Source organism: Acinonyx jubatus, chromosome E2, assembly GCF_027475565.1.
Source record: "Acinonyx jubatus isolate Ajub_Pintada_27869175 chromosome E2, VMU_Ajub_asm_v1.0, whole genome shotgun sequence".
Classification (NCBI taxonomy): Eukaryota; Metazoa; Chordata; class Mammalia; order Carnivora; family Felidae; genus Acinonyx; species Acinonyx jubatus.
Genome location: NC_069396.1, coordinates 2028073 through 2055862, shown reverse-complemented (window position 1 = coordinate 2055862; position 27790 = coordinate 2028073). Strand labels below are relative to the sequence as shown.

Genomic DNA, 27790 nt, shown 5'->3' with positions numbered 1-27790 from the left:
CCCCAGAGCTGGGAGAGAACACTGCTGTCGAAGCCCCCCCCCCCGGGCCGCGGTGCCCTGTTACTGCAGCCCCAGGACATTGACACGGCCCCCAGCCCGCCCACCCCACCCACCCCCGCGCGGGGCAGGGTCTCAGTGTCCGGCAAAGGCCACTCCTGACCCCAGGTCTCCTCAGCCCCGTCCCCAGACCGCCGGCAGCCGGAGCGCTGGCGGCTGGACGTCCGTCTCCGACAACACTCCTTGACCCCCGTTGGTGTCTGGCTGCCTTTGTGAGTCCGCCTTGCTCGACCCGGCTGGTGCACCGGGCACTATTTCCTTCATTAGTTTGCATTTTTCTCTTCGAGGATCTTTTTAATAGGAAAAAAAAATGGGGGTAGGGAGAGATGTGGCAGAAGAGAAGCCCGCTGTTGTGGCTTGATCTAGAATGTTCTCTGGCTTTGCAGGCTGCTCCAGTATCTGACCAGGTGACATCTGCTTTGCAGAGACCCCGGCGGGGTTCAGGCTCTACAGAGACCTCCCCCTGCCCCAGATCCTGGCTCCGGTAGAAAACCCCCTTAAAACAACTGCAGCGAGGGGCGCTTTGCTTTCAGATTATACCATCTGGCTCCGAGTTCGTGTTTGACTTGAGTAGCTCTTAAAAATCCCGCCGATCCCCCACCCTGCTGGCACACCTGAGAACTCCCAGCCTGTCTGCTGGGCTTCAGGGCTGGTGGCCCACATGATGCAGTGACACAGCACGTGTGACAAATGGTGGACCACCAGTGCCCAGGATGGCATGTTTCCCGTGGGGCGCAGGGCTGGGGGCCCTGGCTCAGGCTCCCAGCTCCCAGAAGAGCCCCAGGGCTGTGTTTGGCAGCCCCGGGCAGAGCGCCTGCCCCTGCCCCCGACAAGGTGGCTCCTCCCCCCGGGAAGGAGGGACCTCTGGGGGAAGGTTTCTCTGTTGGACGAGGGGACTCGGGCTGCTATAAATCGAATTAGCGTGATGACCTGCCTCCACCCCGCGTGTTCCTGCAGGCGCGGCCCCCCACACTGGGCGCCTGCCTTCCATACACCACCCTGCTGTGCCCCCTGCACCCCCTGGCCCCAGAGGTGGGTCCCCAGAACTAACAGGGCTTATCGGCAGCACCTTGACAGTGTATCCTCACGGGCGGTTTGTATTCTCCATCTCAGGGAAGCTCCCCCGCCCCCGCCTTGTAGGTTTGAGGGAACACCGGCCCCTCGTGTGCCCCCAGCTGGCAGCCTAATGGGGACTGAGGTACAGCAGGGAGCACTGGGTCAGCCTTGCTGACTCCACGGGGCTGGGGGGCCTGAGGGTTTGTCTCCAAGTGATGCCGATGCTCCAGGTCCCGGGACCCCGCTGCGGGCAGCACAGGTGAGTGCTGGCCTCCGGCTGGTGTGTCCCATCCTGGCGGGGGCCGGGCACAGGCAGGGCGAGCGGTTCCTTTAGACGGGCGTTGCGTTTGGGACCGTCAGACAGGTGGCCAGGGTTCCCCGTGAGCTTCTGCCGGGGAGGAAACGCATACCCGCATGCCCAGGGAGGGCGCCTGGCTCTCAGCTTGTCCGAGGACCCTGATGGCTGGTCGGGGCGGCCGAACACAGGGTTCCTGGACTGTGGCCAGAAGCCCCTGGGCAGAGTGCAGTCTGCGACTGCTGGGAGATGCCTGCCCTGGGTGGGGGGAGCAGCCCCGGCCTGAATCCTAATTTGCTTTCAAGGTTGCCCATGTGCTTCCTGTAATCAGCCTCGGGGTTATGCCAGGAAGGGACGTTCCACTGTAGATGGGAGGGACCCCACGCGAGGACCCAGGACCGCCACAACCCGGGGCCCCTCTGACCGAAGCGGCTTGCTCCTATGTCTTTCATGTTTGTTTATTTTGAGAGAGAGCACCAGGAGGGGAGGGGCAGAGAGTGCAGAGCAGGCTCCACACTGTCACCCCGAGCGCGATGGGAGGGCTCGTTCCATCTCACGAACCTTGAGATCGTGACCTGAGCCCAGGTCGAGAGGCAGACGCTCAATGGATGAGCCACCCAGGCACCCCCTCCCTGCCAGCCCCTTGGGTGGGCCTGGCCCCTGGTAGCGGGGGTCAGCTCTGCGCCTAGAGGTCCACGGGCCCCGGCCGGGGGCAGGGGTGGGGCTTTCTGAGGGCAGCAGGGAAGGGGCTGGGAGAGGGAGCAGGGCTGACTCGAAGCTATAGCTCCCTCCCTGCAGCTGGGTGGGGCTGCCGTCCAGGGCTCCCTGCTGCTTTAGTGCTGGGGTCTCCGGGGTCCCCCGCGGGGAAGCTGGGGTCTGCCGGGGCTTGGGGACAGAGGCAGGGGGTCAGGCCCTGAGCCCAGGCCTGTAACCCACACCCAGGACTCCCTGTGCTGGTCTCTGGGGAGGCCCTATCTTCCCGGCACCCCTGACTGACCGTGGATGGAGTCCTGGTCTCCGGGGCAGCTTGGCCTTTCCCGAGCTGGGTTCCTGTGATTCTGCAGGTTGGTGGGACCTGAGAACCCGCGTTTCTAACCAGCTCCCGGGTGGTGCCGTGACTGCTCTCACTTGAAAACGCTCAAGCCAGCCCAGCCCCCGGGCGGTGGTGGGGCACAGTCACACGCGGGCTCCTGCCCCTCCCCCGATGGGAACGTGGGGTGGGGCGGGGGCTGCACGGAGTGGGGCCTTCTGGGAGGGAGGTGTGTCCTCGGCCGCGGGAGGAGCCTCCTCACCGCTGGGCGGAAGACCCAGTGGTCTGGGCCGGAAGGCAGCTCCCGGCAGGTTAGTGACCGTAGACACAGGATAATGGCACCAGCGTGCCCCCCGGGAAGTAAGGGTTCTATAAGTGTCCACGCCTGCATCCTGGCTTTGACCTGCCAGTGCCTGCTCGCGGCTCTGCCAGGGCCCCACGCGGGGCGGGCTGCACACAGGTTCTGCTCCATGACCCGGGTAGAGTGAAGGCGTCTCCTGCCGCCGGGCCACGGGCTGAACAGTGACCCGCACACACGTGAGCTGTGGAGCGTGCGTGGCCCGGACCCTGAACCTGAGCTGGGTGCCCGTGTGGCGCAGGACCCTGATCACGGGAGGGGGTGACTGCTGACGGGGACGGGGGTTCTTGGGGGAGTGGAGATGTTCCAGAACTAGTGGTGGTGGCCGCATAGCCCTCTGAATGCGCTACAGGCCCCAGATCGTAAGAGGGTGAATTGTGTGGTACAAGAAATCGGGGACAGGTGACAGTTACAGTGTCCGGATGCCATCTCCACGTGACCTGTCCGGGTCGCCTCTGGGGGGTCGGGGGTCCGCCTCGCAGATTGCTGGGAAGGAAGGCTGTGTTAGCTCGAGGGCAAGGCCAGTGTCCTCTGTCCACAGGCTGTGGGGGTATCACGCACGTGGACACCCCCAGTGGGAGGGGAAGGTGTGGCGCTGGGCAGGTGCCCTAGTGTCGCAGAGGTGTCCTCTGCGCTGAGGCCAGGCTCCCCACGATTGCCCTGAGGCTTTCGGGGGGTCACTGGAGAGGAGGGACTGGGTGGCCCGGCAGCCTGCCTTCCTAAATGTGCCCCAAGCGTGTCTCCCCTTGTGAAAGACGCTCCTTCACGTGGCCCAGGACCGCGTCTTGCACCACTTTAAGTTACAGCCCTATAGTGGCGCCCCTGGGCCATGCCCCTGGCCCGAAGCAGTGTCCTGGGGCTGCCCTGACAAAGGATCATAAGCTGGAGCCTCTAAACGACAGGAATGTGCCCTCTGCCAGCTGGAGTCCAAATCCCGGTGCCACAGGGCCACATTCCCTCGGAAGGCTCCAGGGGAGGGTCCTTCCCGCCTCTTCCAGCGTCTGGTGGCCCCACCCCTCCATCTCTGCCCCCGTAGCTGCCTCCACTGTGCCTGTGTCCCCTCGACTTGTAAGGACACCAGTCATGGGATTTAGGCCCTCCCACAACTAAGTACTGAACTAAGTACATCTCAAAGACCCCACTTCCAGATAAAGTCAAGGTCCCAGACGGATGTGAATTTGAGGGCGGGGGATGCTGTTCATCCCCTACAAAGCCCTTCCCAAAGCAGATGTCCTGGGGAGGTGGTGGCCTGAGTCACTTATCAGAGACTCCTGGCACCTTTCTGAGCTGGAAGGGAACTTGTGTCATCAGGCCAGACCAGTGAAGCATGTGAAAGCCCGGACCTCTGTGCCTCAGTTTCCTCCTCTGCCACAGATGTGAAAACAAGTTCTCTGTGGAAGATCCCTGACCTCAGGCCAGGGTGTCTGCCAGGTGGGAACGAATCAAGGGCTGGTGAAGGGGGAGTCCCTCCCGCACGGGGCCCCTTGGTCCCACCAGAGATCCTCAGTTACCAGCACTGGTGACAGCTGGGTGCCCAGCAGCAATGTCCCACAGGGACCTGAGTGCTGAGGCCTACGTTTCAAGTAGACCTGCCCTCGGGTAACCAGGAACGGGGTGCTGTGAAGATGGGCAAATTCTGATTTGGGTGGGAGGGTCTGGTGAGGCTGGAGACCTGAGGGCAGGGGAGCCGATCACAGGGTGACACAGGCCCACCTCTCCGGGTCTGGGGTGGCACTGGGGCGGGAGGCCCCTGTTCCAGGGTGTGGGAGGGGGCCGCTGTCTGTGGGGTCTGGATCGGGTGCAGGGGCCCAGAAGACGGGGGGCCGTCTGGGAGGGCTGGATGCGGAAGGCAGACAGGGGTGTGGACTGTGGTCGGGGGCAGCTGGAGGGCTCTAGCCTTGGGCGCGGTGGTCCTGAGCTGGGACCAGCAACGAAGATTTCCGGGCCCGGGCCCAGACCCTCCGAGGCCGACACTCTGGGGCAGTCAGGCTCTCTGGCTGTCACGCCTCACAAAGGACCAATTTCCCAATACGGTCACATTCGCAGGTTGTGGACGGACGGGGGTGGGGGCAGGAAGCCAGTCCAGTCCAGGCGCTAGCGGTGGAACTGGTTGGGCGGTTGGGACGGGCACAGGCTGGTCCCCCTACGTCACGTCACCATCCTCTGCCGCCTTGTCTTAAGCAGCCCCCGAGGCTGCCTACCCTGCATCCACCCCCCCCCCCCAATGTCCCTCCTGCACTGCCTATCCCACGTCCCATCTGCGCGGTCTGCCCCACGCCCTTCCTGTGCGGTCAACGCGAGGTGGTGTCGCACATTGGGAGGGGACCCCGCTTCCTTCCCGCCTGCTCTCCAGGTCCCTGCCCTGCTTGTGGGGGTGGGGGCGGGGGCCTGGGGCGTCACTCTCACTACTCCCCCTGAGACAGACTGGCCAGCCCAGCCCTGAGGGTCACAGGGAAGATCGAGCCTCATGATGCGCTGGGAGGTCTTCTCTATTAAACATGCTCACTCTTCTCGATTCGATTTTATTTTAGGGCTGGCACGGCTGATTCTTCTTCTATATGTGTGAACGTATATATGTAAATACACGTACGGTGTTGGTGAATTAACGTTTGTGGTATTTTTACTAAGCGGAGAGGTGGAAACCAAACAGTGGCCCCTCCAGGGCTGCCGTGTGCTGGGCCGGGGACGCAACGTGTCCTCTTCTCCGGGAGTGTGCCCGCCACGGGAGGGTCAGAGGTGGGGGCGAGGCCCTGTCCACAGGGTCACGGGGCCGCACCCCACCATGCTGGCCTGGAGGTCGGGCGTCCACGGGGCAGTCTGAAAGTAGTGACAGGCTCTCACCGTCCACTGGGGCTCAGGCCACAGGAGTGAGGCGTGGACGCTGCCCGCAGATGCTGTGTCCACCGGCCCTGCCTGGAGGCACACTGGTCTCACCGGGAGGTGGGGAGGGGGGTGACTTGACTTCCCAAGGTCTGGGACAGGAACAGAAGAGAGCAGCAGTCTCGTTGGCTTTTCAGACAAGCCCCCCCCCCCCCCCCGGCCTGGGAGAGGCTGCTGTGGCCAGGCCGCATGTCCACTGGGGACACAGGACCCGAGGTGGTGGCACCCACGTTTCCATGCGCGTCGCCGGGGCACATGTGTGCAGAAACGCTTACAAACAATGCCCCGTTAGCCCGACTCTTGGGGGTATTTAAGGGGAGTCCTTTGATCAGGATGCCTGTATGATCACACGGGCACGCTGCTCCTCGGAATGAGGTGCCCCCAAACTCGCTGCTTTAAGCAACACAAAACCTCACTCTTGTTTTCCTGCGACCTCAGCCTGTGAGCCGCCTCGTCCCATCCATCAGGCTGTGCTTGGCTGTAGCTCCGAAGGCTCTAACCTCTCCTCAACAACCATCTGTAGCTGCCCATTACCTCCCGTGGCCTTTCCTCTAGTGGCCACACTCAGTAACCTGTTCCTGCTGGGTGGCTGGTCCCGTCTGTTGGTCCAGAGCTGTGTGGGCTCCACGACCACCCACATTTGTCTGGTCAGCAACAGTAACTGTTAGGAACGGAGAGTAGCAGGTCGGAGAGGACGTTCCCACGTTCTCGGCGAGGAGTCTGGGCAGGGGGTGTGTGCCTGCCCTAAGGTCCAAGTTCACCTTGGAGGAAGAGGAAGAGCTACTGTGGAATAGCACGGAGCCCCGTTCCAGACTCTCGCTGCTGGTCTTGGGGTCCTTCCAGCCCCTTCTGGTTGTTTGGCCGAACTCTTTGTGGGGCCCCCGCAACCTAAACCTGTGAGGCTGAGAAACTTCTTCCAGGTCCCAAGCCTGGCCCTTGCTGAGCCACCGGTTTTTGTCTGACGTGTGCCCCAAATGGCATCCTTGCGGTTCCTTGCTTGCCTTGGCCTCCAGGGAGCTCAAGCCCTCAGGTACGTACTGTGTGTTACTGTCAGCTCAGCTGCTCTCCTTTGTTCGGGCTCCTTGTGCCCAAACCTATCTGTCGGCCTTTTACTAGAAGGTACCGCGGGCCAGGCCCGGTGAGCGGGATCACGGTCCGTGGGACTGCAGCCACGAATAGGCCCGGCCACTGTCCTCAGTCTTTCCAAACTTCACTGTGCCTCCCGGTGGGTCTGGGAGCCCCTGTGCCCCCTCACATGACTGGGGCTCGGCTTACAGGCCCCATAACATACTCCCTTTTCAGCATTCTGTCACCGATGGCAGCCCGCCAGGCACCCGAGGGCCAGACCTTCCCAGACTTGTTGCGCGAGGGTGTCTGAGAGGCGAGGGTGGTCGTCGCCTGCTCGGGTCCCACAATTCACGCTCCTTTGCCAGACGATGACCCCAGGTCCCAGGATAAGGGCCACACCCAGTGTCGCATGCAGCAGCCACAAGCCATCAGGCCGAGACCATGGCGGGTGCTTTGTCCACCGCAGCAGGTGGCTCGGAACTGCCCACGCTGGGGCAAGGTGGGGGCGGGAGTGACAGGGCCGTGCCTGTGCTCCGGGTGACAGGCTCGGACCCCTCTGTGACGGACGCGCCCTGGAGCCCGGCGGAAACGGTGGATACACAGCTCAGTGAACACAGTGCCCCAGCTGTGCACTTGTGTTTCGTCATGTGAACTTCACTTCAGTTAAAATAAGTCACACAACAGTCAGTTGGCTGGGGAGCACCCAGAGCAGGTCCACCCGGTGAGGGGGAAGTGGTGGGGTGGGTACCTCGGGCTGTGGGGAGGCGGTGACTGATGATGAAGGACACGGGGTCTCGGGGTGCTGAAGGTGTCCTAAAAATGACCGTAAAGACGCTGAAAACCACTGCAGCGTAGGTGTTCCACGGGTGAACGGTGTGGGTGGAGTTACAGCTTAATGAAATGGTCGTTATCCCAGATCAGCCCGTGGAACATTCTGTGGAAAAGCTGTATCATTTCCCCAGAGCCAAGCTCAGGGGCTGCTCTGCTTCCGGGCAGGGGGGCGTCGAGAACACTCCATCAGCAAGAGCGCCTCTCTCTCCCGGGGCCGGGCCTCCTCTCTCCGTCTGTGTTGAGGCACCTGTCTCTGTTTCAGGGGACACGGGGGACCATGTGAAGGCCCCATGTCAGGGTTGCTGGGCAGCGTGTGGCAGAAACGACTTCTCTGGGGCTTCTGGAAGCCCCTGGCATGCGGGGAACAGGTCCCCAGGTAGCAGTGATCGTTTGTCAACTCACCTGTTACTGATAACAGGCTGCCTGTCCTGGGGACAGGCCACGGTGTGTTGGTTTCTCTGGGGTTGGGAAGCAGTGCCCCGGAGCCAGGACACGAGGCAGGTGAGACGCGTGGACCCCTGGTGTTATCCTGCCCTGTTTTACGAGGGAAGAGGGTCTCCTTTGGGATCGGCGGCCGAGACCCCGTGGAGGCCTGAGTCGGAGCCACTGGGACGGCTGGGTGGGAAGGTCCTGCTCCCAGCTACAAGGTGCTGTCCTCAGGCTCAGCTGGGGGCCCGTCACCGCACCTGCAACCACGCTGGGCTGGGGCATCGTCTGGTGTGGGCTGTCAGCACGTGTGCGCGCATGGAAGGTTCACGCACCTGAGTGCAAACCCCCTTTGCTGGAGTCCCCACATCAGGCCTGTGCGTAGGGGCTGAAATCAGTGCCGCCTGAGTCCGTTGGACTCCCTGGGCACTACAGCTCCTCCACAGAGGGGCCGTGCCTGTGCTCCACATGACGGTCACCCCCCAAGTTCACAGCTGATGGGAGCTGAGCCTTCCCTCTGGGTGGAGCCTGTGGGAAACCAGCTCTCTCTCAGCAACTGGAAACCATGATTCATACAGACGTAGAGAAGTTTCTCAAACTCTCTGAGCCGGTCTCTTCCACGCATAGAGGGCTAGTGATTGTGCTTCCAGAAGGTGCCAGAGGATGGCTGGGACGATGGGCTGCGGCGACTGCCGAGGGTCAGGGTGGCCCCGGGGCCTGCCACGGTCCACCCAGCCTCGGCTCCCCGGGGCTCCCTCCTCAGAGCCCAGAAGGTGCCGGTGATGGGAAGAGGGAGGCCAGGTGCACGCAGGGCTGGGTGGTGGGACAGCAGCGTGTGGGGGCTTCTCTGGCGGCTGCCAGGTTGGTGCTGTCTTGGGAGGCAGGTCTGGCCCCGACGCAATCTCCAGAACGGCCAGCCGGCGCCCTCCCTGGGCCCGGAGCCGGGCCTGGGGAAGGGGAAGGTGTGCTTTGTTCTTTCTGCCCTCAGACCTGCTCCTGACGGCCGCCTGGCCCTGCCCCCGAGCCCGGCCAGCGAGTTGCTCAGCCCCCACGTGTGGCTGGGCACAACTCTCCCCCGATTCCTTCCCGGGCAGCCCAGCATTTGCCAAGCTGCTGCTGCTGCTCTCCGGAGGCCCAGAGCCGAGTCGGCTGTGCGCTCGGGCCCCTGTCTAGGATGTGGACACGACGCGGGGAAGGAGGGGAGCTTCCCGCAGCAGGTCCCGGGGCTCCTGCAGGCTGACCGCTGCTTTAGGCCAGGCCCTGCCCTCGCCGGGATGTGCTCTGTGCCCGAAGGCGCCGGCAGGCACTCAGGCCCGGCCACACGGGGGGCGGTGTTTGCTGAGTGAACGAACGAATACGTGAGATCGGAGGCCACGGCGCTCCCCGTCTTGCTTCTGGAGCCCTTACCGCCCTCCCTGCCTCTCCCTGCCAGGACGTCGCACTCCCGGGCCAAGGCTGAGGCCGCCCTCACCGCAGCGCAGAAGGCCCAGGAGGAGGCGCGCGTCGCCAGGATCACTGCCAAAGAGTTCTCCCCTTCCTTCCAGCACCGGGAAAACGGTGAGTGCGCGTCCCCCGAGGGGCACAGGCGTGGGGCCGCGGCCCACGCCTCAGACGAGCCGGTCAGGGTGTGAGGCTTCTGCACGTCCCGCCTCCGCGTCTCAGTGCGCTACTGATGCCTTCCCCGGAGGTCACCGTCTGCCTGTTCTCCCTGCCCGCCCCACTCCTGTTGTTCTAGAACTTTCTTCTGGAACCTGCTCGGTCCGACCAGGTGGCTGCTGGGAAGGTTGCTAGGGCAGTTGAGGAAGTAGGGCTTCAGTATCAACGAGCTGTGAACCGCCCCGTGTGACCAGTGGGGGCGGGCCGAGGCGGACGGAGGGGCTCTAGAACAGTGAGGGGAGCTCCCGCCCTGTCCTCCGGGAGAAGCTGGAAGTCACTGCGTGTCAGCCAGACGCGTGACCTTCTCCGTCCCTCGGGAAGCCGGCAGCCTCCCTCTGCTGTGTGGAGTCCACAGGGCCTGGTGTCCGGGCTCGCCCGGCCCCTGGGCTTAGAGGTGCAGGACCTCTGCCCTGAGGACACCCTGAACGCGGGCAGGGCAGGGCCTCGATCACTGCGTCCTGTCCTAGGGTGCTCTAGGGAACCCCATGCAGGCGTTAGCTCTCAGTGTGCTGCTTCAGAACCCTGCGCTTGGGCGGTGCACTGTGGCCCCGGCCCCGTGTGCCCGGCCACAGAGGCATTTCCTGGCCCCACTGTCACGGGATGGATGGGGTATGCACAGACTAGGGGGTGGGGGCTGACTCCGTACCCCAGTGCTCACGGGTCTGAGGACCCCCGACCCTGCCTCCAGGACCACGTACGGCCTCCCTTGGTCACCCTCTGTGGAGGAGACACCCTTTCAGGTGGCTGCAGCTCTGCCTTGTTCTGCCCGCTGGCCCCACCTCAAAATCCCCAGAAAGGAGACTGGGGCCGCTGTGCCTGCGGCCGACAGCATGGGGACTGGGCCCAGCCCCACCAGACCGTGGGGCGCTGTGTGTCCCGTGGCCCCTCCCGCCCAGGCTCAGAGACTCTGACACAGAGTTGGAGAGAAGACCACTCCTGTCACGCTGCACCCAGGGAGGCCGTGAGGCCCTGGAGAAGGTCACCTAGCGCGAGAGGCTTCCTTCCACCTTCGGGAGGGAGCTGTCGGAGGTGGGGCCTACGCCTGGAGCGGGCCGGCCTCGCCCTTGCCTGGCACCCTTGCCTGCTGAGCCTTGGGTCTCTCCTGCAGCCAGGGGGCAGGACCGGAACCTCTGCGTGCCACTGCCCCTCCGGGCCCGGTCACCCTCCCGGTGGGTGTCGGGTCGGGGGCTCCCAGAACTGGGGCGCCCACCCCCCCGTGGAGAGTGCCCCGTTGCCTGTCGCCCTGGACCCAGGCCCCGTCTTGCTCCCCCGCAGCCCTCTGGTGAGCTCAGGCCTCACGAGGCACAGAGGGTCCGAGTAACCCAACCTCTGTGTGCTTCCTGCCCCCACATAAAGGGCTCGAGTACCAGCGGCCGAAGCACCCGATTTCCAGCAGTGACATCGAGGTGGCCTCCACGGGGACGCCCCTGCAGCAGGAGAGCCCCGAGCTGTACCGCAAAGGCACCACCCCCTCGGACCTGACCCCCGACGACAGCCCCCTGCAGAGCTTCCCCGCCAGCCCCACGGCCACCCCGCCCCCGGCCCCGGCCTCACGGAACAAGGTTGCCCACTTCTCCCGGCAGGTCTCTGTGGACGAGGAGCGAGGCGGGGACATCCAGATGCTCCTGGAGGGCCGGGGCGGGGACTATGCCCGCAACCGCTGGGGCGAGGAGAAGGCCGGCAGCTGCAGGGGCGTCCGCGGCAGCGCCCTCCGCAGCGGTCAGCCCGCAGACGACTTCCGCTCCCGGAGCTCGGGCCACAGGCAGCCCGGCAACCCCAAGTCCCGGGAGCGGCGGACGGAGTCGCCCCCCACCTTCTCCTGGACTTCGCACCACCGGACCGGCAACCCCGGCTCGGCGGGCGCCAAGCTGCTGGAGCTGGAGGAAGAGAAGTTGAGCAACTACGAGACAGAGATGAAACCGCTGCGGCGGATGGACTCGAGCGCGCAGGAGGCGCACCCCCAGAAGAGGCGCTCCAGCAGGGGCGGCGCCTGCCGGGGCCTGGGCGAGGACCACCGCCCTGAGGAGCGGGGCTTCGGGGCGCAGAGGCTGCGGTCCAAGACCCAGAGCAAGGACGGCGCCAGGCCGGCCTCATGCACGGAGCCCGCGGTGCAGAGGCTGGAGAGCCTGCGGCTGGGAGAGCGGGCTGAGCCGCGGCTGCTGCGCTGGGACCTGGCCTTCTCCCCGCCCCAGAAGTCCTCCCCGGTAGCGCTGGAGTCGGACGGAGAGGACGGGGACGAGCTCAAACCCAGCACGGTGAGTGGCGGCGTTGGCCCTGGGCCTGCGGTCAGCACGTGGCCGCCTCCAGCCGAGGGCTGGCTCCTTCCCTCCAGGAGCCCCGGGGCGGGTGACGGGGTCCCCCTCCCTTTAGATCTCGGAGAGGGCTGACCCCAGGCCTGACCCCAGCCGCCAAGGTGCGTGGGCGGTTCTGGAGGCACCCAAACAAACCGGGCAGCCCGGGAGCCCCGTCCTCACCTAGACGCCCCCGCGGTCCAGGAAGGTCAGCCCCTGCTCTGGGACCCTCTACCTGGGAGCAGACGTGTCCTGCCCCTCCCCCAGCTTCTCAGACCCACCCTGGGACTGATGCCCCCGTGTGCTCTGTGCCAGGACCTACGGCCCCAGTCCCTTAGGGCCTGATCACCTGGCCGAGTGCCACGTACCTGCCCCACGGGGACACTTCTGGGACCCCGCTGCGAGGCAGGGTCCGTGTCCACCGCCGGCCCCTGGAGGAGCTACACCACTGGCATGTCAGGGCCCCGTGCTCCTTGAGAGAGACGCTTTCTGTGGACAGGTGCCCCCCGAGACCACCGTGAGCATCTCGAGAGCATCTCCTGCCTTTCCGCACCCAGGTCCCCCCAGACAGCAGCCCTGTGGTCGGCACTGGGAGCACCCGTGGGCTCGCTGCTCTGTTCCCTGTCCCAGCAGCCAGAACCATCTGCACGCATCTGTACATGGAGCGTGTGCAGCGTGCGTGTGGTTACTTTTGGAAGCCAGATGACGGCCGGGGAAGGGATGTGGGAGGAGGTTCCAGATTTGGCCTCCTTCACCACGTTGGTGCTTCCCAATGAAGCTCCCTTGGGGTGAGGTGCCAGCCAGCGGCTGGCCTCCAGCCGGGCACCTGTATTTATTCCGTTGGGACGGCCGGTGTCCTGTGTCCTCCGAGGTCCTCTTGGGGTCAGCGCAGTGCCCTGTCCGATACGGTGGTCTCTGCACCCATCACCGCGGAGGCTCCAAGGAGAGCCGGGCCCAGGAAGGGGAGGCTGAGACCTGGATGCCCAGCTCACCCGAACCTCTGCTCCAGGGGCAGGAAAGGCCTGGAGGTGGCCGGGCAGGGACAACACTTAGCACAGAGCTTGAGCGGCGACGGGGAAGGAGGCGCTTGCTGAGGAGCGTGTGCTTAAAGGCTCACTCAAGGGCTCGGACGTTGCCGGGTGGTGTGGCGTCTCGGGCTGAATGCTGGGGCCGTCCCGGGTGGGCCGCATCTGAAATCCCGGGCCGGTGTTCTCTCGTCCCAGTTGCGGGGCTGGGGACGCTGACTTAAAGCGACCTGGCGTGCTGGGAGGGAGGTCGGCACCGGGCATCCTGGGCCCAGTCGCTGCAGCCCCGGGCAGCAGGAGGACCCTCTCCCGGGCTTCGGTCATCCTCCGGGAGCTCCTGGTTTGGGGGGGGCAGGGGCAGGCTGGACGCAGGCTCACCTCTCCTGTCCTGTTGCAGGGCTCGGCCCCCATCCTGGTGGCCATGGTGATCTTGCTCAACATCGGAGTCGCCATCTTGTTTATTAACTTTTTCATCTGAGGAGACGTCGCGTGAGCAAAAACAGTGGTCGATGTACAAAAGGGGGACGTTAAAAAAAAAAAAAAAAAAAAACGACAGAAAGGAAAGGATGGTAACTCAGACGGCCGGACAACCACTTCTGAGACTTTTCACAGAACAATGTGATTGGGTATTACTCACAGTTTGCCTTTTTTTCTGGGTAATGTTTTTTGGATTTTAGCCAAAATTCTTTGCTTGTATAACACGATGCTGTGTGGCATGGCAGAAGGAGGCCAGCACGCCGACCCTCCAGCTTGGTGTGGAAAGGAAAGGGACCCCGGCAAATCAATGGCCAAAAAACAAAACGGGCACCGTCCTTGCTGCCATGACACTCCACCTGGGACTAGAAAAGGAGGCGGCCGGAGGAAGACCCCAGCGTGTCCAGCTGTGCTGTGAGGCTGAATGCAGGAAGTCTGTTACCTGCGCCGCTCCCCTGGGTCCTGGAATAGCGGGTGACAAGTAGGGGCGTGGGGCGGGGGGGGGCGGTGAGTGGCGCGCCTTCCCAGCAGGCAGCGGTCGAGGCCGCTTCCTGTTTTGAGTCTGGGCCGTGTACCTGAGGAAGCAGGGATCTGCCGCCTCTCCCCATGGAGTCTGAAAGCAAGGTCCTCCTTCCCCACGGTCTGCCCCCTCCCCCACCACTCCCCCCTTTGTCCCACACCCCCAGCAGCAGTGGTGCGGACAGGACAGAGGGCAGGGAGTGCCGTGGGGCCACCTAGCTGCCACGCCCGGCTCCGAATGTGTGGCCTTTCTCCACTTGGCATGCAGGATGTGTGTCCCGGCTCCCCTGTCCCTGTCAGACGTCCGTGGCAGTGACCTGGCCCGCGGCGACGACATTCCCTCTCGCGGTCCCCGGGCACATGGGTTTTCACGTCTTTGTCCTGTGCCGGCCTCCACTTCCCCCACAGATATGCACACTCTTTCCAGATGCCTCGTTCATACTCCGGAGCTGGTCTGGGCCCAGGACAGGAATGTGGGTGAAACCCAGTGGCTTCAAAACACCTGAGCACTCGCTGCTGCCCCCTCTCCCCCAAAAGACACAACTCTGCCTTCTCAACCAATGTGGCACCATCATCCAAACGAGAGAACAAGAATGGGCGGGCGCCCCGTGGTCCTAGCGCTGGAGCCAGCCCCGGCCAGGGCGTATGGACGTGTCTGTGGGGCATGGCCACGTCCATACCCCGGTCCCTGCGCTCACGCCCAGGACGGCCCTGACCGTGAGCTTCCACAGCCGTCCTGGGCACAGCCCGGCTATGGACTCTGCCTTGCTTTGCTTATGTTTAGCTGTTTCTCTGCTACCTTTCAAGCAGATTTCTTTACTACACTGCACTGGATTGCTATATTTTTAACCAGAAATAAACTAAAGATTAGAGCATGTTCCAGTAAAATCCAGTTTTATTTTTTCCGTTCTACATTCTCTCCCCATTTCTTCTCACAGTTTGGCTTAGTTTGGGGTCTTTTTGGGGAGTGGGGCACAGGAGAGGGAGGGTCCGTAAGAAATGCGTTTCTGGTAACGTTACTTTCTAAAGGGATATTACATCTTTTGTACATCTTACTCTCCGTTCTTTTTTAATATCGAGTGGTTGCTGCAGACCTGAAGTGAACCAAATAAAGATTCCTGCTCCTTGCAGCTCAGAACCCTCCATGTGGGACATGTGTTTTCTAACTGTTTGCACCTCTTCGTAAAGACCACAGCCTTTTGTACGTTACGGTAACTGCACGACACCAAACGGTACCTCGGACCGCAGGTTACACACGCACGTGCCGCCCCGGGAGGGGATTAGGGAAGTGTGTGTGGCCCAGTGAAAGCAACAGTGGTTTCATGCCCAGGGGCTCCCGCACAGGTGACTGGCTCGTGTCCCCTCACACGTCCGGCCCCTGCTACCACAGGTGTGAAAACCAGACTGCACACCCGGGGTATCCCAGCGGATCCCACCGAGACCACCGCTCCGGGTCTGAGAGAGTCTAGAAGCCGATTAAGGAGCGGGCCGCCCAGCGGGACAGCTCGGCACGGGGGCGTGCTCCTGCTCACCTGGTGGGCTGGGCTCGTCCTACCGGCCCAGAGGCCCAGCTTTTCCCAGTGGCTGTGCCAGTCCCGGGCCGGGGCCAGAGCAGCCGACCTCCTCCCGTACGCTCCCGGTGGACGTGCACGCACAGCGACACCAGGCCACGAGGGACGTGTGGGTCAGGGCTGGCCCCCAGGGGGGTACAAAGTGACACGTTTTAATTAGTCCCAGAGCCACCTCGCGAGAGTCCTTTCCTCCCCTGACAGCTGCTTCCACGCTCTGGACGTGAAAGCCAGAGGCAGAGAGATGGAGTTGCCAGGGATGCTGAGCCAGGGCCTGTGGGTAGGTGGGGCCGAGAGGCACCGCTCCACACCCCCCTCGCGCTGCCCTCCTGAGGCTGGGAAACCTGCACTCACACCCTCCACCCCACCCCCCACCCCAGGGTCCTCAGGCGACTCGTCTGTGCCCACAGTCCGCCTTCACCAACGTGAGGAAACTCGCACACTGGGTTACTTGTGCTTCTGGGCACGTGCTCGATGCCCGAAGCGCTCGGGTGACTTCGGGCACGTGAAGAACGATCCATTCTTCCAAGCTCCCTGATCAACAGCACCCAGGATTCCTAAAGACACAGAGCAGGGATGTGACACACGAGCCCGCGAACTTGCAAAGAGGACGTCGACGTGGAAAACCTGCGGTAGCCACGGCAGTGCGACGCCTGCTGCCAAAACCACTCTCCCGGGAAGTCCACAACCACGTTTACCAGACCACGAACTCCCGTGTTGCAACTGCCACACAGGCGCTGAGCAAACACGTACACTGTAGGATGACGGGCTCCCCAGCGGGGCAGGAAGAGCACGGGCCGGGCTCCCCCGTCCCCGGACGCCCCTCAGTGCCAGGCTGGGGGCCCAGGGCACCCAACCCCTGACATCCCAACCTGGCCCTAGAAATGCTCCCTCTTGTACCGTCCACAAGTCCCGGTCTGGATGGTAGATTCCACGGCCGCCCCACTTAAAGCCAGATGACGTGACCGAGGGCCCCGAGCAGACGCATCACGGGCTTGACCTAGATGAACATCTGGGGGACTAACGGAAATAAAGTGGTGTTCACGTTTTTCAGTTTGGGATCCCGGCCACCTTGCTCTCATCTCCCCCCGACTCCGCACCAGTGCTGCCGCTGCGGGCAGGGGTCCCCTCCGAGGTGAATCTCACACCTGTAGGTGGACGACGGGTGCCCAAAGCGGCCTCCTCCGGGAGAGGTGCTCGCGTCGCCCCCACATGCACAGGACGACACCTCTCAAGACGGAGGGGAGGGGAGGGCCGGCCTCCACTCGGCATCAGTAATCCCGCTTTCTCCGGCTCAAAGAGGTCTCGTCTTCCGGGTTTTCTTGCCTTCGGTCTCAGAAACTTAAAGGTGCCTACTAGATTTTAAGGCCTCTCTGTCCGTAGCTGCACGTGCTGCCGACCCTACAATTAACGGACGGCACTGAGGACCGCCGACGAGGTCTCGCGTTTCCACTGGGTCTTGCCTGGACAGGACCTCCTCGTGTCAGTAAAGCGTAAAAGTGATTCCAGACAAGAAACGGGAAGAAGGGTGAAGTGCTCTTGTCGGAAAACCAAGGTGTCTCTTAGTTTTGTTCCCTGCCCGGGGAACCGTGTGTCACGCGATACCGTCCGTAAGCAAAGACTAGAAAAATGACCCGTCCCCAAGTGTCCTCAAGATCTGTCCCTGAGAAGTGTCGCTAATTCAGCCTTAAAAGCAAGAAAAAGTGCAGTTGCCTTTGTTGAAAAACAAAACAGCGAAGCTGTATTTTTACCATGTTCCCATACGCCGGGACGGTCTGAAAGCTGTGGGAAGCACAGGTGGCCGTCACCGGAAGGCTGCGGAAGAGGGCGGGGGGCGCGCGGGCACCTGGAAGCGCTGCACGCGGGAGACGACGGCACTCGGGTGGCGCTCAGACCGTGAAAGCCCCCAAGGGCGCAGAAGCACCTCGCTGCGGCATGGCCACGTGCTCTCCACCAGCGGAGGCTGCGAGCCAGGAACCGAGGGCGCCTCTGCCCGAGAACCCACGTGGAGGGGGCCTGACGCACACGTGGGCAGACACGTTCCAGCCTGTTCCTCGGCCTCAGAGGGACAGGCAGCCCTGCCAGGCAGGGCAGCTCCACGTGTGGCCGCGAGCAGTCCAGGGCGCGTCTGGGTGCGGCGGCCCGCGCCTGGGGCTTCGGGGACGGCAGGGAGCAGCACACCTCACAGCTACCTCATCTCCGTCCGCCCCTAACACTCCCCCCGCCGCCGTGTGTGCGCACGCCCTCCCCGCCGCCCCCACAGACGCGCGTGCGGGCTGCTGGCCGTGCGGCCTCCAGCTGGTGCCACGAGGACCGCGGCAGCCCCAACCCAGAGAGGCAGGAGACCCCAGGGGATGGCGAGACGGGTCCCGGCCGGGCCCTCACTCCCCTCCACCTTGCCGGTAGCACCTGCTGCGGCGACTCACCCCACCCCTGCATCGAAGATCGGACAGAGATGGGCACCCGAGCTGCTCGAGCACGCGTGAGGACTGCTAGTCCCTTATGATCGGAGTTCCCGTCTCCCACTGCTTCCCGCGTGAGGACACACGTCGCAGACGAAGGGCCTTCCACCAGACACTCCTTAACCGCGTCTCCCTCCCCAACCACGATCGGCTCCCCACGGGGCGCACCACGCAGCCGAGCGCGGCTCAGGGACAGGCACGCCCGCCAGCCGCCTGTGGAAGGCGGGAAAGGGCAGGAAGGGGGCTGCTCTCCAGTCCACCCGGCCCGGGCTGCCCCGCGGGGGGCAGGTTCAGGGAGGAGACCGGTCTGTGGGCGCGCCCCACGACCCCTGAGCGGGCCCTGCGCTGGCCAGCACGGTCACTGCCACCACCAGGGCGGCGTGGCCTGCTTCTCCCGCCCCTGCACCCGCTGCTGGTGGCCAGCCCTCGGCGCTCGCCCGTGAGCGCTGAGCCGCTGGTGCGTCCCGTGCACTCAGCTGAACCCCCACCGTCCTCTCCGGCCGACCCTGCCTATGTGCCCCATTCGCCACGTCCAAAGAAAGCCCACCCGGTGTAATGTAGCCTGACAGAAATAGCGCCCTCACCGCCCGGGTGAGCAGCGTGTGAAACCCGGCCCTCACGCCAGACAGCAGGCCGCTGACCCTGACACAGATGCCTTTTCGCGAGTTCTAACCGAAACCGGTCTCGATCTGCATTTTCTTCTTTCCACCTTTTCCCCTGGTGCATGTAAACTGTTTGTTAACACAGTGCAATCATTTGTGCATTGACGAAAAGGGAATGTCGACTATGTTCTGATTCTTCTTACTGACGAAGCAGCTAAAAATGTTACCTCGCCATTTTATCTTTTAGCTGGAAAAAATAGCTTGGTTACTTACAAAATGAAAATTCAATGCTTTTCTTTAATGAATGTAACAGTTTGAGTCCTACCACTATTCTGTATTTCGCTCTCTGAAAGCAAGGGCCGCTGTCCAGGTTTGAAAACATTTTGCTCCTTTTAGTAATAAACATCATCGTTTGACAACTGTGGGTTCTCTGCATCGTCTCCTCACAAGCCAGGGTCTTTATCACGGGGTCCTTCTCCTGCCCAAACTCTGAAACGGATAAACGCAAATCCCGCTCGGGGCGGAGCTCTGGCGGGAGAGCGCTGTGGGCAGGGGCGGAGCGCAGCCCCACCTCCCCGAGCCCGCCCCGCCCCCAGCGCCCCGCCCCCCTCCCCTGTGCTAGTCCCCAGGGGCCTCACGGCAGGCATCGTTTTGTCCCACCTGTTTTGATTTTCTTAACCTTCAACATCCACGCTTCTTGTGGGGAGCTTCCCCGGCCTTTCTTTCCGACTGGAGTTTCCCCCACCCCCGGATCCCCCCCCACACACACACACACCTGGGCCTTCCCAGGCCCGCCCCCACACTCAGGCACAGGGCTCCTGAGCTCCACACCCCAGCTCAGGTCCGGTCCAGAGGACGACGACAGGCCCCGGCCCCACACCCGCTCCACACCAGCAAACCAGGCCCAGCACCGGATGCGCCCGCAGCGCTCCCCACGCGCCGATGGCTTGCATCCTCGGCCTCTGGCTGTGCTGGTTGGGGCCTCGGCTGCCCACGGGACACCGTGGTCACCCTGCGGTCACACCGCCGGTGGGTGACCAGACCCAGCTGGAACCCGGCACTGCTGAAGCTCTCTCCCAAGACAACAACGAAGGTGCCTGTGGCCTACGACTCAGGAGCTCCCTGGGCCAATAAGACAACACTGGTCTCTGGTGACCAAAGGCCTGCACACAGCTTGCTTCCCGCTTTCAAACATCCAGGAAAAGAGCAGTTACTAGAAAGCCCCTTCAGTGCTCATGCAACTTAGCAGTGGACAGACAAATCTCACGCTCCCTCGAGCCGAAGCCAACCACCCCCTCCCCCGTGCTAGGGAGCGGCTGCCCCCTCTGCAGCCCCCGCTCAACACCGTGTCACCACCTCCTCACCCCAGCACACTTGGGGGGGCTGGTTCCCAAGTGTGACCTCACTTGTGTCACCTGCTCTGAACCTGAGCTCGAGCCTCACCTCCCCCGGGGGGGCTGCCTGAGGGTCCCTCTGGCCCCAAGGGACGGCCCTGCGGAGATCATCTGTCACCGGCAGGGCCTGGCCAGCCTCTGGCCCTTCAATGAACCTGTCAGCCGGCCACTGACTCCTCGCTTGTACGACTTGGTTTACAAACAAACAAAAAGCAAAACAGAACAAAAAACCCACAACATGTTAAACTGCAATAAATACCACTACTGCGCCTTTTAGAAACAAACAGCGCTTTGAATGATGAGGATTTCCGGGCTTAATTGGTGGTTTCCTTGGTTTTTGCTCAATTCAACCCAAGGCCAGAAACCTCCCACCTCTGACCAACTACCCTCTGGCAGCAGGACCCAGAGCGCCGCCACCACTCCTGGGACTTGGGGACATGGAGAACTACTCACACTCAAACCCCCACTGACCCCGCTCACGCAGCTCTGCCAAGTCGGGGCGGGGGGTGGGGCGTGGCCAGCTGACGCAGCCTAAGAGAAGGGGGTGGGTGGTGCGGGGCTTACCAACAGCTCAGCCCATCGAGGAGCAGACGATACAGGTGTATGATCGCGGGGCCCTCGCCGACCCGAATACAGCCGTTTCCAGCTGTTCCGGCTCCAGCACCACCGGCAATGGAGGCCCCCGGCTTCAGACGGGCCACTCGTGCCCGTGGTGGCCCTCAGGGGTCCAGAACAATCAGCTGGGCACACCAGTCACCAACAGAGAACTGGGGTGTGCTGGTCCCGCTCCTGGGGGGCTCTCGCGGCCCGAGAACGCATTCTTTGCCTCTCCTGCTGCTCAACATCTAAGGTGCACCTTACCTGGTGTCTCCATCACAGCAAGGAAGCAGCAGAGGCGAGAGCAGCTGTTCACCCGTGTGAACTCAAACCGAGCTTCTAGCAACAACCCTACGGACACGACAGCAAAACAGACTTGTCTGTATAAGGAGTTTCTTCTTTGGGAAATCTGTTGGATTCAAAAACATCCTCTTCCCTCAAACCTGCCATGTCACCTCAACCAGGAGGATGAGACACTGGCCTCTGAAACAGAAACCTGAGGCAGAGCCGGCAAGCCCTTCCGACAACCTCCTCCTGACGCAGCGGCCAGGAGAGCAGCAGCTGCACGGTGGGGGCTGGAGGGCACGTCGCAGGAGCGGGCAGCGTGGGCCCCGGGAGGACCCGGGAGGTCCGCGCACCAGCCATGGCGTTCCGCCAGCCCTGCCTGAGAATCTTCCGGCTAGATTCCACCCAGAGTGTCCAAGGAAGGCCCAGACTGCCCCGGCAGCCAAGAGGGGTGCCAGCGATACGCCACCCGAGCCAGAGTGCCAGCTTTTCTAGCAAACCCAGCCCCCGTTGGCCAAGGGGTGCCGTGCTGCCCGACAGCCACACTGGCCTCTCTCCGATGGCCGGGGCTCCGGTGGGCACCCCCCAGAGGCAGGCTTCCCATTTCTGAGCTGCTGGTGAGAGTGCACCCTGGCGGGTCCTGCTACAGAGCAGCATGCAAGTCCAACGAGAGTGGTCGCACCGGGCACCGTGAGGAGGCGAGGTGGGGCGAGGGGCTGCTGCTGGGGCATGTCAGCCCTCCTCCTTCCACGAAAGCCTTGCTAGGACGGGCCCTGCTCCACCACCCGGGGCATTCCCACACTGGTCTGTGAGCGTCCCAGCAATGAACAGGATGGCCTGGTCCAGGACACAAATGGGATGCTGATCCTGTTACCACACACTAAAATACTACCTTCTCATGACTGCAACTATTGAAGATAAAACATGCACCAAGTGTGAATTCAAAGCCTAACATCTGACCCCAATTATACCAATGAAACCTGGTCTCTGGCCATCAACCCTGGAGCAGGCCCCAGACGGCGTGCGAGCAGTCCGCAGGCCTCCCCCGCGACGGACTCCCGCTCCAGAGGCGCTGGATGGCGACACCGCGTGCAGACAGCGGGGTCCCTCCCTCTGGCTTCCCCTCCTCCGGTCACTTTGCCGAGGACAACCTGGGGGCTGACCGGGAAAGGAGCAGGGGTGGCCCCACCATCTCTTCCCAGGAAACGCTAACGGAGCGGCTCTGAGTCGGGTCCGTGGGCTCACGGACCCCCGAGCAAAACCGGTGGCACGACAGCCACAGAGCCGATAGGAGCTTTACTTCAGAGTCGGGCAGGGACACGAAGCGTGGAAAGGTGGCCGGTGGGCTGCGACCGAGAACTTCCGGAAATCACAGCGGGGGCCTCCGGCCTGACGACGCACCGCCACGCGGGAAACCCCCGGCTCCTTGTCCGGCGGAAGGGAGATCACCCGCAAAGCATAAGGCACCTCTCTGCCTCGTATTCACGGCACCGCCGGCAGTGCGGGGACCTCGCCCTCCACGACACCGCCCCTGCCGCAGCTTTGGTCTACGTCGTCACGGCCCACGCCAACGCCGCGGAAGGAGCCACACCACGCAGGATGCCCTGCAGCACGGGGGGCACGCCCCGTCTTCAGACGGCAATGGCCCGGGCGTGGGGCCCAGCGTCATCCAGGGCGAGCCGGGCAGGTGCCACCGAGGGTCATGGGCTCTTCCGTGGGGAAGGGGGGAGGCAGGCGGGGCGGGCAGGCAGCCGCAGAGGCCACAGCTCACTGGCTGACAGGGTGAGCACCGGAGTTACAGAAACCATGTCGCGAGGGCACTCTTCACTCTATCAAAAAAAGCGACCCGGCACGGCCCAAACGTACTCGAAATACAAATGTTCTCGCAAAAACTTAGGCTCGCCTTGAGAGGGCGTCTACAAAGTAAAGCCACGTTTTAATAGAACTTTACTGAAGCATGAAAGTCTCTCGTTACCAGCAAAAATCGGGGCTTTGGGAGCAAAGCGACCCCTGAGGTCTAGGTCCGGCAGGGGGTGCCTGGCTCCGGAGGTGCTCTGCCGTGGGTCTCCTGCCGCCCGGCGCCAGCATGCGCACCACACTCACCCCCAGCCTCCCCGCCGCTGTCGCCACTGTCCTCGTCGTCACTTCCGCCCTCGGCGCCCTCCTCACTGTCTTCTTCTGACTCCGTCTCCTCCAGCCACTCCTGAGCTCCTTTAAATCAAAAGCGAACGTTCAAAACGTCAGTGCAGAGAGTTTCCAGCCTCTCATCAAGAAGCGCACGCACCCTGGGGCACCTGGGGGGCTCAGTCGGTTGAGCATCCGACTTTGGCTCAGGTCATGATCTAACGCTCGTGAGTTTAAGCCCTGCATCAGGCTCTGTGCTGACAGCTAGTAGCCTGGAGCCTGCTTCGGATTCTGTGTCTCTTTGCCCCGCCCCTGCTCACGCTATTTCTGTCTCAAAAACACAATAAACATTAAAAAAAAAATTTTTTTTTTTTTTTAAATAATCATGCTGTCAAAGTGAGCCTATGCCCCAGTACCTCTGGACACTGGAAGGAAACGCGTTGTTTTCTCCAGTTCTGAGCACAGGCGAGGGGAGAGGACGGAGAGCAGAGGCGAGGGGAGACGACGGAGAGCAGAGGCGAGGGGAGGCTGACAGAGCGGAGGCGAGGGGAGAGGACGCAGAGGGGAGGGGAGAGGATGGGGAGCAGAGGCGAGGGGAGACTGACGGAGAGCAGAGGTGAGGGAGGACGACAGAGAGGGGAGAGGAGGGGACGGAGAGCAGAGGCAAAGGTACGAGACCCACCCCCCGGTCTCACCCTGCAGCCCCCCTGCTCTAACCTAGCCTCTCTGGAAAACTAAGGAACCTCGCAGGGCCACGCAGCGCCTTTCTCTGAAAGCATGGACTCAAGCTCTGTTCACTGTCCAGTGGTCAAGAAAGGAGTGGTGGCTGGCATCCAGCAGCCACCTGTGGACAACGTGGACGCGAGGGACTGAGCAGTGCGGGTCAGAGCAGAGGCGGCCTGGAGGTTCCCCCGGAAGGTGTCCCCCAGACGCCTGGTCTGCCCTCGCGTGTTCACAGAGGCTGCGGACATTGGACGAGGAGGCTCTGTGAGATCGGTTTTGCTACGACGCACCCCCGAGAAGCACCGGGACGGGCCTGAGCCCCGCCCCCCGCCCCCGCGCAAAGCAAGCAGCCACCCCCTCAGCTCCCAGAGCAGGGGCGGACGTACGCAGGAGGGGGCGCCTCGCCGTGACCAGGGCCCACCCTCCGGGAGTGGCCACGGGTGAGGGCACGTGGGTCTGGCTCACTGCAGGCTCCGTGGCACAGGGCAGATCTGAGTGGGCCCTCGTGGACAGATGGGACAGAGCCGCTTTCATGGGGCTCCCGCCCCAACCTGCAGAGCATCTTCTCTGCACCCCAGCTCACCTGGGTCCGCCTCCACCAAGGCCGTCCACTCCTGCATCTTGTGGAGATCCAGGCAGTACAGGTCACTAAGGGTGACCTGGCGGTCACCTGCCTCAAACATGCCCCCGTACAGGTAGAGCCGCCCGTGCTTCACGGCCAGCATGGCGTTGGAGCGGGGACTGGGCTCCACCACGGGGCCACTGGCTTCGTCGGGGCTGTCCTCCTCCTCGGACTGTGGCTGTCCCGCCGGGACTGGGGCGGCAAGAACCTGTTTAATGGTGACCACGGTCCCGTCCTCTGCGACCACCTCTCTGACCACCTCCAGGGGCTCCTGGGCACCGGCCCCCCCGCGCTCCTGCTTGTCGGCACCTTCGGGCTCTGCTTTTCTGCCCCTCCTCCGTTTCCTCTTCTCTGACTTAGGTCCCTGTCGGAAAAAGCAAGGCCGTGCACTTCAGGGGCGGCCGGTGGTCAGCGGGCAGCGTCCTCGAGCGACGTGGGGTGCGAGGGCGACTGGGCCACGTGGCGGAAGCCCCCTGCCCTAATCTGCCCGTTCAGGCTGCGGGCACAGAGTCTCTGCCTGGTGGGACCCCTCAGGGCAAAGGGCAGGGGGGCCACGAGTCCAGACCCCAGCCGCACGTCTGCCTGATCCCCAGCAGAGGCGCCAAAGCTCTCCAACCAGGGAGGGGTCTCTGGCCGAGTGGGCCACCTCCTGAGGCCTCACGGCCTCTGGCGCCAACAACTCCTCTAGACCTGAAGTCCCAGGGGGACCCCAGTGCCGGACGGCCTGCCCCTGCCCACAATGACGGCAGAGACACTGAGAGCTCCCGGGGAGCCCCACAGAGGGACGGGGAGGTGGGGCGGTGGGGAGCACAACAGGGCTGCGTGTCTGACGTACGACCGCCCCGGCACGTGCTCGGGAGCACGGCTCTACCTTCAGCTGCCCCGCAAGCCAGCGGTTCCTGGTGGCGTCATAGAAGTGCAGGTCATTGAGGAAGTCCCCCTCCAGGCTCTCCTCCTCTTCCTCGTCACACACGCCCCCAAACAGCAGCGTCTGATGATTCGGGGTCACAGCCACCGAAAAGCCAGACCTCGGGGTGGGCTTGGCTCCCGCAGGGTTAATACGCGTCCATCCCCACTTGCCTGTCAGAGAGGGGACATGGGGTAAGCGAGCTCTGGCCACGGGCACCCCCAGTGTCCCCTGGCCTCCGGTGACCGGCACACGAGTGGAAACACAGGACTGCAGGCAAAAGCGCACCGGGTTTATGGATTTTGATCCCTCTGCAGAAACCTGACACGGTTCAACGCGCCCCAGAGGTTGACCCTTCCCCTGAAGGTCCTGCGCGGTGTCCCCAGGGCCCCGCTGACACCACCTCCGCCGAGCGCTTCCCAGCTTGGCGCACGGGGCGCGTGCCAGGAGACCCTCACGCCGTGCCCTCCCCGCCGCGAGGACCGCTGTCCCAGGGCCGCTGCTCAGAGGCGCAGATGCCCCAGCTCTCCCCAGGAGACCTCCACACCGCGCTCCTCTCGGCACCTGCCAGATTCACATGGTATAAAACCCTCAAGACGTGACCTAGTGTGAAGCGTGGGGGAACGTCCTCCCGCCGCGTCTGGAGAAAGGAACGGCAATTTTTCCTACAGTGAACGTTTAAGAAAAGCTTAACGGAAGCGACAAATGGCCATGGTGGGCCAGCGGTTGTTCCTCAGCACACAGCCCGGGGGTCGGGGGGCACCCACTGCTGGGCCACAAGATCAACCCGTCACGGCCAGCATTTTACTGCTTGAAGGAAAGAGAGGAGGAAAACCTCCCGAGGGCCCTGCACACAGTCAGGGAAGACACTTTCCTGGGTTGCAGGACACAGGCTCAAGCGTGTGTCAGCCCACCGGGCCCATCCGGGCCCAACGCCGGATGCAGGGGCTGAGCAGCAGGGTCCCACCGCCGGGAACACAGTAGGTTCTGGCTCCAGTTCACTCATGTAAACCGGGCAAGTGACTTCTCAGCACCAGACCTCGGTTCCCGCTGGGGAAAAGGCAGGCGCCCTCCTCGGTCACCGCAGGGTGGTGTGGCTGGCTTCCTGAGAAGTGCCCGGCTTAGCGGAGGCTAGGGTCACGCGGAGCGGTCCCGTCCTTCCACAGAGGACGGCGGCCTCACAGGGAGGGGAGGCCCCGCTGCACGGCCCGGAGCAGACCGGGCACCAGACCCGATCTTCTGGGTCTAGCCCAGCCCGCTCGTCCCAAGACTGACAAACAGGCCACCGCCTCACTTTCTCACTTTCCTGGACCCGTGAAACCCTTCCCAAAGCCCACACCCTAGCAGCCGCGTGCTCTTGGGCGAGCACAAGGGAACGAGTGGCTCCCGCCCTCTCAAGCAGGGGGGCTCCTGGCTCGACACCAGCTCCTGGCTTGTGCTTTTAGGTCAGGCCGTCCCAACCACCCCAGAGGGTGAGTATTCCGGCTCTCCCTGCTGTGCAGACGGTCACCGAGGGTTATTCACAGAACGCCTGGTCTGCTCGCTCAGGCGAGGACACACCCACACCCCAGCCCAGGGTGCAGGGGCCTGTCGCCACCCTCTCTTCCCCATCCCCCAGCCACGGGGCGGGCAAGGCTTTCAGGCAGGACCCCGCAGACCACTGGCCGCCGGGACCCACCCTCCACCCAGCGTACGCACCTTCCCTTCCATCCACAGGCTGCAGCAGGAACATGTCGGAATGCTGCGTGCCTCTGTCCACATCCTTCTTGACTCTCTGCAGAAGGAACCGGGAGTCTCGTAAGAATTGGCCAGGCGCCACCCACAATGTCCCACACGGTCCCCTCAGGCTTGCGGTCTCGCTTCTCGCTGGGAGGCCGGGTGGGGCAGCGGAGGGCTCGGGAGCCTTCCTTTGCAGCAGCTTCAAAGAAAGTATGAACCACGACCAGGTCAATTCTGACCTCACCGAGCAGACAGAATAAAAAATGTTGGTATCAGTTATTAACTGTTGAGAATAGATTTTAAATTAAAAAACCCACCGTCCTAAAGACTGCCATCGTGCCAGGAACATTCCAGCACTCTGTTGCCGGCGAGTCCATGGCCTCTGCAGCCAGCCTGGTCTAGGTGGGGGGGTTGTACCGGAGCCCATGGGGACTTCTCCCGAGGCCGTAACAAAGCCATCTTCCATCGGCAACCCCCACATCCCCGACCCCCTCATCTTCCAATTTGTGTGCTCAGGCTTCACTGCAAGAACCGAATTAACGCTCTAAGCAGAAGCCAGCCGGCCCCGGACTCTCTGCGGCGGTGCCCTGCGGGGCTCACGCGGCACCTGCGCCTACCTACAGGTTACAGTGTCTGGAAAACCGTGCAGCAAAATGGCTTTCCTGGGGGGAGGGCTTGGTAATGTTCATTTCATCTTTGTATCTACCCTTTAACTCCCTATTTCTAACAAATTTGAATTTCAGGTGAGGTTTACATTTACAGACGAATTGAGCGCCCAGTTTCCCTACTAATAACGCCCTCCGTGTGTTACACCTGCCACT

At 63.0% G+C, this 27790-nt stretch overlaps 2 protein-coding genes across 15 annotated transcripts in view; one reads left to right on the top strand and one right to left on the bottom strand.

Moving 5' to 3' along the window:
• The window catches only part of JPH3 (junctophilin 3), a 158992-nt gene extending 144149 nt beyond the window's left edge, over positions 1-14843 (top strand). For 9 of the 12 annotated variants that reach the window (XM_053210263.1, XM_053210265.1, XM_053210261.1 and 6 more), the window contains exons 5-6: positions 9434-9558; positions 11014-12126. In XM_053210263.1, coding sequence (XP_053066238.1) covers positions 9434-9558; positions 11014-12044 — 1156 coding nt within the window. In that variant the 3' untranslated portion in view covers positions 12045-12126. Of the gene's footprint in view, positions 1-9433; positions 9559-11013; positions 12127-13370 lie in introns of those variants that run through there. The other 3 variants (XM_027076372.2, XM_053210258.1, XM_027076382.2) reach the window with 3 other exon arrangements.
• KLHDC4 (kelch domain containing 4) overlaps positions 6942-27790 on the bottom strand; it is a 65188-nt gene continuing 44339 nt past the window's right edge. Inside the window, exons 8-12 of one of the 3 annotated variants that reach the window (XM_053210269.1) lie at positions 26949-27024; positions 25215-25423; positions 24305-24707; positions 22978-23085; positions 6942-8948 (exon numbers count right to left, since the gene is read on the bottom strand). In XM_053210269.1, the coding sequence (XP_053066244.1) occupies positions 8761-8948; positions 22978-23085; positions 24305-24707; positions 25215-25423; positions 26949-27024 (984 nt within the window). In that variant the 3' untranslated portion in view covers positions 6942-8760. Of the gene's footprint in view, positions 8949-14192; positions 14421-22791; positions 23086-24304; positions 24708-25214; positions 25424-26948; positions 27025-27790 lie in introns of those variants that run through there. The other 2 variants (XM_053210270.1, XM_027076383.2) reach the window with 2 other exon arrangements.